The 12,072-nt window shown below is 39.7% G+C and overlaps 1 protein-coding gene across 1 annotated transcript in view; it reads right to left on the bottom strand.

The window, feature by feature from the left end:
* The window catches only part of tmem178b (transmembrane protein 178B), an 82,301-nt gene that overhangs the window by 37,790 nt on the left and 32,439 nt on the right, over positions 1 to 12,072 (bottom strand). Inside the window, exon 3 of the mRNA XM_034131235.1 lies at positions 5,069 to 5,182. Within this exon, the coding sequence (XP_033987126.1) occupies positions 5,069 to 5,182 (114 nt within the window). The remainder of the gene's footprint in view (positions 1 to 5,068; positions 5,183 to 12,072) is intronic.

A 12,072-nucleotide genomic window follows, 5' to 3' on the forward strand; every position in this document is an offset into this window, starting at 1 on the left:
TACATGTAGACACATTTATTTTGTACTTCTAGTACTCAGTTTTTGGAGAGCAAGAAAAAAAGGTACAGTCAGAAGTGAAGCTTTAAAGATATTCTGACTTTAGGTCCTTGTTATTCTGCCAAAATACAAGATCATACAGAAAAAACAAACATTTACTCAGCATACCAGTCTATTGCATCTTCAAAGTTCCTTTTTCAAAATAATTATACGATTGGCTTGAATCTCCTAGTTAGATACTTTCAAAATCTATCTTTATTTAGCTGGTTTCTCCAAATCAGCCTATCCAAACTTAAATAATGCCACAAAAACTCCGGAAAGTACAACATAGATTGGCCAACTGACGAATCACACTAGTTGAAGCCAAGAAAGCCAAAAACACACTCTCTGTTTGTGCTGTTTGGAAGTGTGAAAGAGCCTGCGATGGGGTGGAGGCTGGAGGATCTACTTTATCAGGTTTACAGGATTAAAGCAGCGACAAAGATTTGAAATGGCAATGAATCAATGCTTCACAATGACTTAAATCCCTGTCATCTTCATGCAGGCCCGCTCAGCGCATAATCTACCGACTGCAGCAGCCACATCAGCTTGATGAGATTGAGTGGGAGTGGCTGCCTGGTGAACAATTAGCCTCAGCCACAACCTTTAGCTGCTACCTTGGATTATACGCTGTCACTCATTGACAGCTTTCCCCAGCTCACAATTTATGCTTTCTTTTGAAGTAACAAAATCCCTAAGCTGCAGTATGAGAAAACCTCCTTTCATCCTTTCCTCTCTAAAAGCCAGTGTCAAAAAATGTATGCATCCTCGCTGCTGTCTGCATCTGTGACAGACAATGGGGGTGGCAGAAGGGATGTTGTGTACTCTCTGCTGTTGCTTTGATGTTCAGCAGCAACAGAAAAGAGGGTTTTGGTTTTGGTGCCGCTGCAGCTTTTTTGACTGACGGAAACAAATGAGTATCGTGTTCATATCTGAGTCTTTGAAGCGGTGTCAATGTCACCCCACGGTTTCCTCAAATCTATGTAATGGGAGAGGGAAAAATTGTCAGGCCTGCCTGAGCTCAATTTCACACACTTCATGAAAGTCAAGGCTAGGTTGTCATTCTTACTTAATCCATACAAGGCCTGAGGCTCTGTGGGTGGATTTGGTCCAGGACGTCTCTGAAGTTGAACAGCAAACTATTAAACTCTGCTGCCTGCTGACCAAACAGTCTTAAATGGCTGAGCTGAAGTGGAGTTACTCATCCGTGAAAAGCAGTAGTTGCTCTTCCACTTCCAAGGTCTTTGCTGCACAGAGTGTGTTAGGCTTATTTAGACCAAATCAGGCGGTGAAAACGCAGGTCCTTCCTTTTTATTTGAATATGGGAAATAAATGTGCCCCAAAGTTGAAACAGAATTAACCTTTGTAGAAACACGATGCGACGTCACACTGCTGTGGCCTATAGGCAGTGGCGGTTCTAGACCAATTTTACTGGGTGGGCCAGGCGGGGGCCAGTTATTTCATGAGAGGGGCATAATAAAAGCGGGTTAAAAAAACAAAGGCAGTATAAAGTAATTGTGTAAAATAAACATAACATACAGTAATTGTTATTTGTTTTTGTAAAGGTATTTGTTTTAGTACATTTAAGTTACGGTCCTTTGTTTCAGTAGTTTTTTTCATTTAGAGTATTTGTTTTAGTAACTTTAAGTGACAATTTAATAAAAAAACATAAACAATATTTGCTTTTATAAGGTTATGAACAGTTGAATCTCCACTGTACATCCGGGTCTCTGATTTGATTTAGTCCCAATAAATCGTAATATTCTAACCTTTTTTTGCCCCCCCCCCCTAGAACCGCCCCTGCCTATAGGCACACCCTTACGAGCCTATGCTTATCGCCTCAATGCCTGATTTGGATCAAATGCAACCTTAGACAAATGGGCCAATTGTCAAAAAGGTGTAAATGCATTTGTCTTTCCATGGCACAAACGTATTGTTTTACTCCGATCAAGTGTAACTATATTCGCTGTCAGTGGCTCCTGGTAGAAGGCCGATTTTTGTGCAGCCATGTGGGATTGGACACATACTGACAAGATGGAAATGTGTGTGATTTCACGAACTGCGTGATGTCGTGATATTACGGGAATCCAGCTGCCATGCAACATCAGACATAGGTTTTCCGCTGGAGTGAACAGAGCTGAATCTTTTAGGTCGTGTGTCACGGATAGTCACGAAACCAGCTTTTACAGGACGGTCCGTCTGAATGTGTGTTAGATCAGATCCACGGTCAATTTATCTACAGTCAGACCAAAGACTCATTAGAAGCTGACTGTCCCCTGAGACTCGTCAGTTCAAGGCCTACATGCAATTTCTAATTAGTGGGTCATTCAGCGCTGTGATTTAATCTGGCCCTTCTCATTGATTCGGGAGTGAACGCAATCGGCTCACTCAGTGGACAGGGCATTGTTTATTCACCCTTTTGCCTATTGCTTTTTTCCTTTTCTTTTCATACCCACATCGTAGTGACAGGGCCATCGGTTAGAGGAGTGGAGTTATCTCACACTAAGATGCTGTGTGGATAGGCCTGGTAATAAGGACATTAAACATCTCTGACTGGAGAGGGGTGACCTTCCTGCCATAAATATAAGCTATGTGTTTTCCAGATATAGCCAAGATAGTGAAGATATAACACATTCTTTCTGTCCCGATGAATATGAGTCACAACCAAAGTAGAAAATGAACAAGAACTTAAGTATTTTTCAGAGCATTTGCATACACAGCAGCAGCTCCTTCATTAAGCACAATAATGTTATCGCTTTTGTCCTTGGCTGAAAGTAAAAAGCCCATCTACAATGGATTATTTGGGGTCGATGATCTCCTGGTGGGAAACTTTTGGTCTAGAGCTGAGTGTAATGCTATAAATGGTTCAACAAATGCAATGCACTGATTTCGCCAATTTAGGCTGGAGGAAAAAAAGGTCCTCCATTGACTGCTGAAAGCCTACTGTATGCCTCAACAGCAGACAAGCAACAGTGGTTTCTGCTCAGGCGTTTCTATTTCAATGCATGGTAAATAAAATAAAATGCCTGGAAATAAACCTTTCAATTAATACAATAATCCAAACATAATATAATCATCTACCATGGATTTGCTGCTGATAAGCCATTAAACAGAAACCTTTTTCTCCTTCTTTGTAGAACAGAGATGCATGGTGGGAATAAGGCAGAAGAAACAGAGCAGTCTTCTGCCGTTAGGAGAGAGAGAGACGATGTGTTTTCCCAAGCCTGTCACCTGACAGTCGAGGGCTATTGAGACCAAGACAGTGACAGTTTGAGGTCAAAGTGTGTTTCCACTCGGCTCAGTGGCCAAGCTACAACAAGCCCAGAGCTACAACACATGAATGGCAGGTATCTTAAAGGAGATAGATTCTCGTTAGATTCCTCTGACAGCACTTCTGCTGATATCTAACAGGCACACAGAGCTGAGGAGAAGAAGCCCTTCAACTATTAAGTCTATTTTCTACAGGTGAAGGACTTATGGACAAATAAAACACAAACACGCAGTTAGTATGACTGAAAGTAAACAAAATATATATAACATTTGTTTTGAGGGGCCACTAAAGGAAAAGCCCTTGGGGTAAAAACTGTCAAATAAAAAGGATTTATGCCCTGAGGAACATGATTGCTTTGAGCAAATGTCATTACAATCTACTAATTAAATTGAGAGATATACGATGTGCAAATTTGACATTTGAAACTGAGTTTGGATGAAAAGGGGAAAACTCCGTAAACGTCCAAAATGGATAGAATGGAGAATTAATCCTTGTGAATTTCATATCAAGATGCTTTTGACTGTTGAACTCTTTCAATGTACAGTACAACCTGATAATGGCTCTAAAAAAAAAAGTCAGTTGGTCAACTTAGCTTTGACCAAAGTGTCAATCAAAGGTATACAATGACATGAGGATGAATTGAGTCTTCAGTCTTTTGCTCTGGAACTAATCCTTGGAAACATAACCAGGTGGTTGAATAGACTGATCAACTCACTAACCAAACTATCAAAGATTATTGAGGAAGCCTAGGTTGGAGTGCACAGTAAATTGCAAAAACCATGTCAATGGTGTTAGTCCTTGAACTTGACGATCTTTGCCACAGAGCCATCATAAGCATGTGTGCCCTTGGAACCATGCATGGGTTTAGAACATGTCATGAAAAACGTTACATTAAATTCGATACCTAACATCTGTGACATTTAACATCTAAGGGTGGTGACTTAGGGTCCAGGTTGAACCCCGCCTCTACCCAATGTGAGATAGGATTTGATCCAGTAAAAAAAAAGGTCAAGGTCACCAAGAACAGCTAGATGTACAGAGAGACACGATATCATCCACAGTAAGGATTTTTAATAGTATTCCAGTTCTAAATTAGTTGTTCAGTTATTGTCATGCTTCCTATATGTAGTTTTGAACTGCATTTCTTTAAAAAGGGTTGGTGGTTATTGTCTGTAACACATGGCACATGAAATGTTTTGCAAAGGAACGGGAAGTGGTTGTATGGATGAATGCAGTTTGAAATAAAAGTACCATCAACGATTATTGATCATTGACCAGCAGCATGGCATACTACTTAAAGAGATTGCACCTTACTGGAAATGTGGTTGGTTTGATTCCTGTAACAATTTCCCTAAATTAACTATGAAAACAAAGAGTTTAATCAAGTAAACACTTTGCTGCTAACCCTAACCCCAGGAGAGCAGTGAAAATGAAATAGTACAGCACACTTCCTGAGCAAATAAAGAAATCACATGAAATGAAGGCTAAAGTGTGCTCTGTGTTTGAACACAATGACACGTTCCTACTTAAGATTAACAGCTGGCACTGAAAGCTCAAGGGAGGAAAGTCAATTCAATTTGAAGATAGGACAGAGCATTGAATAACTCGGCGGCTAATGTATTTCTATGTATCTTCCTTGGTTATTTAAAAATATTCTGCATTTCTCAGTTAGAGAAATGAAATGTAATCAGCCTAAAGCATTTCCAGGTATAAAAAAAAGTGATTTGCTGTCAAGAAAGAATTCAATCGTAGCAGACTTACGGAGGGAGTGCCACTCGTCCTGCCTTATTGTCTTGGAGATGTTGGGGGAGATGTTTTTAGGTATCGTAGCCGAGGAGTAGTGATACTTGATGTAGGAGCACCTTGTAATGGAACCTGTAAAGAAAAAACAATTGTATTTACTTTTCAATAGAGAAAAATCACTGACTCATGAGTTATTACATAAGATCCCCACTGGTGACACACAGAGCAAGAATGAATGGAGCACTAAGATAGCTTTATTCCACAGTGTCATCAGCTGACGAGGCTATGTTTGCAGATATTAATTATACACTGACACTGACAAATAACTCTTCTTTCCCGAAACAATAGCAATCTGCTGTTGTATGAGTCTCTTTTGTTTGGGGTCTGAAAAACACTTCCAACACGTATTTCTATTACAGTGACTGACACAAGGCTTTTAGAGAAATTATGTGTTCTTCAAAAGTTATTAACTAATCAGTCAAGGGAGCTGTTCAGTGTATAATTATAAAGTTCTCTGAGAGTCCCCTGGCTGGGTGATGTGTGCAGGATATCTAGATGAAATTACTCATTGCCAATGGAGACCTGAGTCAAACTGACAGTCACAAAGATGTCTGAATTAATGGAGACACACTGAGATGTAGAAATACTGAAGCACAATGGTGGAACAACAATAAATGTTTTCTAAGGTGCACTTGTTCAAAAAGACAGCATTAATTGTTTGGTCAAACGCTTATAACCACTTGGGTTTACACTTGCCTGACAAGAGATTGTGTGAGTAATGACTGCTCTCTCTGTTTTATTATGCATGATTCAACATGCATGGCATCCAAAAGATGTTAAGTTATTCCAGTCAGGACCATTGAAGTGCCACTGATAAAGCCATACTAAGATCCACACTGCTAGCGTGACTAAAAACCACTCATTATGGTTGTTTTTGAAGACAATGACAAACAACCGGTCTCTCCAAGGTGCCTTAACTTTTGTGCAAAAGGTCCCACATGTAAGGCAAGGCAAGGCAAGGCAAGTTTATTTACATAGCACCTTTCAACACAAGGCAATTCAAAGTGCTTTACAAAAATGAAAGACATTAAGAGCATTAAGAAACATATTATAAAATGGCATCTAAAGACACTCATTTAGAGGTGGGGTAGGTAAGTTTGAGAAACCGGCTCGAGATACACTTTTTGTTATATTCCATGGAATGCTCTTAACATCCCGATAGCAATGAATATCTTAAGTGCTTTGACAAAAAATCCATAAAAAAATGTCATCTGTGGAAGCCGTAATACTGTAAAAAGCACGACCAATCATTTTAGCCGGCCCGGCTAAAATAACTGGATGGCCTACCTGCCTGTCAGCCTTCCATCTGTGCACACACTTATCTCGTGCCCTCATTGGTCATGTGCGCGTTCGTGTGTGTTGGAGGAGGGGCTCTGTAAGGAAGTGGCAGATTTTTTCCGGCTGTGTATTTTCAAATTCCAGCGCACTCGAGCTGGTTTCTCCAAAATTACCTACCCCACCTTTAAAAGCAAAGATAATAAAATAATAAAAGTTACAGTGCAGTGTGAGCTGAAATGTTTAGGTCTGACTCTCAATCATTGCTAACTTTTTAGCAGAAATAGTTTTCTATGACCTCACTTTCTACTTTCTTTTTTAAATTATCCTTCAGTTATTTCAAGTGTATCATGCTAAACGAAACCCCCTTTGGAACATTCTAATCTTGGTGGTACCTTTTAGTTTTCGCCGAAACTATTCCTCTTTTTTAAATGCACATTAGTTAAGTTTACCTTGTCTTTTTAAGACTTTTTTGGTATCCCCCGCAAACCAGGGTCTTGAAACCAAAATTCCTGTACCCCATGGTACCTTTTAGTTTTCGCCGAAACTATTCCTCTTTTTTAAATGCACATTAGTTAAGTTTACATTGTCTTTCTAGGACTTTTTTGGTGTCCTCCACGAACCAGGGTTCAGTATATGTACGTCAATACATGACCAATCATAGATCCCACCACCAGATCTTAATAGCGTATTTTTCCATTCTGATGGCTCTTCTCTTATTGGTTCCACTATGGCAAAGTATCAACTAAGAAAAAACAGACTTATGTTTGATATTTAACCCTAACCCTAACCCTAGTAGCAGCGTTCAACAGTACAACAGCTAACCATCTCATGAAAACACAGTGGAAGTTTTAGTTCATTTAGTAGTTTGAAGACAGTCATCTAACTCATATTATATAGCCAATAAGAGAATAAACCTTAAAATGTTGACGTCCAGTAATAAACAGCTGAAAAAGGTCCGGTTGTTGGATTTCCTTCCTACCTAGAATAACGCATACTAAGGTAAATTAATTATTATTTAAAGAAACTACTACTTGTGCTGGGGATATTCTGGTGCCCAATGGTCTTAAACCCATATTGTGCAACTGCAATGTCCATGATATGATTGACCTGGTGACTCCTATACAGGGTGTCCACGGGGTCTTAAAAAGTATTAAAAGTTGATAAATCAATTTAGCGAAAATTAAGGCTATTAAAAAGTATTAAACGGCATTTTCCAAGGTATTACATTTGTAGCTTGTTTTCAATAAGTATATAAATTGTCCAAAGAGGGTGTATTCTACAGTTTGCCTGAATGTAATCATTGCGTAGGTGTGCAGTGTGATTCTGTGTAGTTTATTTATGGCATCCCGTTGGGTTTGACGTCATCTGAACAGGACATCGCACGCTCACTGCTTGATAACATGCGAAGGTCCGTTTACGCCAACAACATCGTTATGGGGGAAATGCAAGTTTGCGTCCAAATGGTTGGAAGATAAGGAGGATACTTCAATCAATACTGTATATAGTAAATGTGAGGTAAAGTGTGTCGCCAATGTAACCGGTTAAAACTCGAAGTGGCGATGAGGTCTTAAAATGTATGGAAAGGGTCTTAAAAAAGGTCTTAAAAAGGTATTACATTTGACTTCAGGATTCATGCATATACCCTGCTATAGCTAAGTATGCATAGGATGCAAAATACGACTAAATGTCCAGATAATGGGGAAAAGAAAATGTGGATTCACCAACTACCAATATGGGTGCACATGGAATGAGTTGTGCGCTTTGTGGTTAACAGTTGTGGCGCTATTTCTCCAATTGAATTCCATTTAATCATCGAGGAAGAGGACACAAAAAGAGTATGTGATTAAAAGAGCTCAACTCAACATTCAAATGAAATGATGTGGAAAACATGATGGAAATATGACACTGTTTTTTTCGAAAGGTTACAGCCTCCTCATCAAGCCACCCAAATCGATGTCTTCATCTATTTGTATCTCCTTAGTGGAGCGGATCCATAACATGTACATCATGATGTATTTGCTAAGCATGTTTCAATTGCGCATTGACAAAGCCGCGTGTCAAAACGTTATAATGGTATTTTACAATGTTTGTACATGCTCTAATACTGTATGTTCATATGTCGACTGTAATATTCTGGCTGGTGGAGAATGAGCTGCTTCCCTTTTGACACTGTTACTGCATGTCTGCTCTAATTATCTCCGGCAATGCTGCGTGGCTTACTGAAAATTGCATTATCGGAGTCCTTGGAGGTTTGAACTGCACAAACAGAGACAACCAGGATAACACCCCCCTGTCTCTCCTCTGTCCTGCAGCCATACACACACCACACACCACACACACACACACACACACACACACACACACACACACACACACACACACACACACACACACACACACACACACACACACACACACACACACACACACACACACACACACACACACACACACACACACACACACACACATAAACAAGCAAACCCAGGAGACCATAACTGCTGACAGTGGTAATTATCCATTCATGACTTTATCTTTATCAGTAGGCAGTCGGAACCCCATTGCTCACACAAAGAGACTATTTGATGAAACCACGGTGCAAACTGTAGGCTTGTGCAGTAGAGATTGCCAGTTATTAATAAAAAACGAAATAACCTCTAATTTGAATCATCGTAATAGCCTCACATATTTTCAGCAGTTAATTTAAAATGAAAGGATATAGATTGATGGAAACAGTTTTTTGCTGTTTTCCAATTTGACCACTTGAAACACGCCTACTTTAATTTAGAACCATGCATTTACTAAAAGCGATTCCTTTTTTTAAACTCGTAATTCACAACATAACTGTTGCTGTCACATTATTTATGTTAAAACAATATGTTCAAATTAAAATGTGTATTTACTACAGTGCGTGACTTATCCTTAAGATCAGGTTTTAAAAAGGATCCCAACATAAAAATGTGTAGTACCTCATTTAATAAACTGGTAGCTAAGAAGTTGTCTTAACAGGAGGTCAAACATATGTATTGAGTCACATTTAGGCTTGAATAGTGCAAGCAAAAGAGTGAGCAGTTATGCTTGGAGTATAAACAGCTTGATTGATGAGATCTAGCCTGTCAAAAGTGTGTGAGCAAGCAAAGCCACTATTGAAACCAAAGCTGAAGTACAGTAGATGGTAACCAATTGTTTATAATGGCGGCTGTATCCAAGGAAACCAATTTCAATAGTTTCACTGATCACTTCAAATGTGTCCCTTGGTTGTGGTTTTGTAATATTTGCATCTATTGTAAAGATAGTAGTGCCTCAAAAGGAGTACAGCATTTTTAAACACCTTTGTTTGATTGATGTATTTTTCCAGTGAAACGCATCCCACCTTAGCTCTACCACGACAACTTCTTGTTTTCCCAAATCTCGACTAATATGTCCAGTAAGCGGTAAATCCAAACTATAGGGTTCAAAATATCCCTTCCGATATCCTATTAAATGGTAAATGGAATGCACTTATCTGCCTTAATGGACAAAGCAGTTTACAAATGGTTGCTTATATTCACACACTCACACCATGCAAGGCACTACTCATTAACACTATGACATGTGGACAGGAGTAGTGGACGTCCTCTGGTTTTAAATGTCCTCCTCTTCATCTTTCACAGCTGATGCTTCTGTTCAATACATTCCAAGAAATGTTTACCCTCATTGACCTTAGTCCCTGGCATCATAATGTACTATTGATTAATCAATGAGGTTTATGTGTAATCCATGTACTCAGTGAAGGCTTGCCTTAAGGCTCCCAGAGGACGTCTCATGTTGCCTCAGAGCTGCTTTCCCTGTTTACTGTTGGAAGATCTAAACTCTAACTCTGTGAAATCCCATTGGCTTTAAAAAAAAACACTCTGCTGATATTACGGCTTGAGCAGAAAGATGGCTAGGGTGATCTGTCTTGCGTAGTAGAAGCTGGTATTGATTTTCCTGATGAGACCTAGAGCGATTCTGAATGGGCCAATAAAATTGATGACCCTAACAAAAGGCTCATCAAAGCATTTTGGCAAAGAGCTTCTATTGCCCAACCAGCGCTCATTTGAAAGCAGCTCACCACTGCTTGATACTCCATACTGCTCACATATACATTACATTACGGAAGCCATCAGGGGATAACATCTACAGGATAATTTATGTGCACTGACATTGTAGGGTTTTAAAAGGCGGTTCCTCTGCTGCAATGAGGACAGGATTGGATGTATGGTAGAAAAAGTACTTGGGTTTAAAGAGTGGGAAGTGGGGACTGCAGGCCCTGTCCTGACAAGTGGTCGGAGTCCATTAACTCGACAGTTTTTTACCAGATGAAAGGAGCAAACAACCATTTCTTCCTGTCATTGACACGCCAAGAGGTGCTGTGGTACATCTCTCATCCTTCAAAAGAAAAGTGTTTTCACATCATGCAGGGGACCAAAGACTCTAGCTTGTAAGAAATGTGTGGGAATCCCCATCGGTAGTGAGCTCTGTCAGAGAGCAGATTTTGAAGTTTTATTGGCTTTTTATTGCCTCAGACAACCAACAGCCTTTGAATGTCAAAACAGCTTCAATACATTGACCAAACCATTTTATAATGGTTAAATTATGGAATAGACCAGGGGTGTCAAAACTACGGCCTGGGGGCCAAATGCGGCGCGCGGGCCATTTTGAATCGGCCCTCAGCAAATCAAAAAAGTATAATGGAATGCGGCCCACAATTGAAACTTGAGCTTGTATTGTATTGTACTTATTAAATATATCTGTAAACATATATTACACAGTAGTGTTCATGTATTAATAAACCCACTTTCAGTCAATTCAAGTTGAAAATATGTTCTAACAAATCTAAGTTGATAAGAAAAAAGCCCAATAACCTATTTACATAACATAGTAGGCATTAAGCTTGACGGTGGGCTGGAGACTGCTTTATCATGAATCAAATGTTTTGTTGCCAGAATAGAGCTTAAACTTGCCACAGTACAATGTGCAGTCCCTTTATAACAATGCCAACTTGGAAAAGTGCTCTAGTGCAATGTTGCAGAACTGAATTACCAAGCGTCTGCTTTATTTCCTCTGCAGAGCCGTTGATGATGTCCCTGAAGTAACCTGTTGTTTACTCCATGACAGATTTTAATAGAAAAGAGGCTTAAGTTACCACACTCAGAGCTGAAAACCACATCATTCTCTCTGAGGGGAGGAGTGTGCGGATGTTGTGCTTTTATCCTCCCCCCAAACCCTTTCACAGAGAACACTGGGTGTCAGATAGCAGCGCTACATGCATGTGCATTACGCCGAGAAGACGTTCTGTCAATAGCTTGTCTGACAAGATACAATATCAGATGGGCTGGGACTAGCTACTGATAAGGGATTTCAGGGTTGATTAGTGCAGTACTGTAGCGCCCGTTTTCAATGGTAGTGGTGACCAAGAACCTATGTCCTTACACTGAACTGATCCTGCACTGTATTTTAATTGCGCAAACACACACAAGATAATTACATGATGCACGGTGGCGGCTACAGAAGCGGTTTTGTTTCTTTTTTATTCCTTAATTTTGAGCCATTCAGTATAATGTACTACAATGTAATACAGTCATTTCCACTGCACCTGCTTCTACTACCATTAAAACGTTGTGATTTTATTTTAACAATGCAGTATAACCACAAAGTAGGCT

Source organism: Trematomus bernacchii, unplaced genomic scaffold (genome assembly GCF_902827165.1).
Source record: "Trematomus bernacchii unplaced genomic scaffold, fTreBer1.1, whole genome shotgun sequence".
NCBI lineage: Eukaryota > Metazoa > Chordata > Actinopteri > Perciformes > Nototheniidae > Trematomus > Trematomus bernacchii.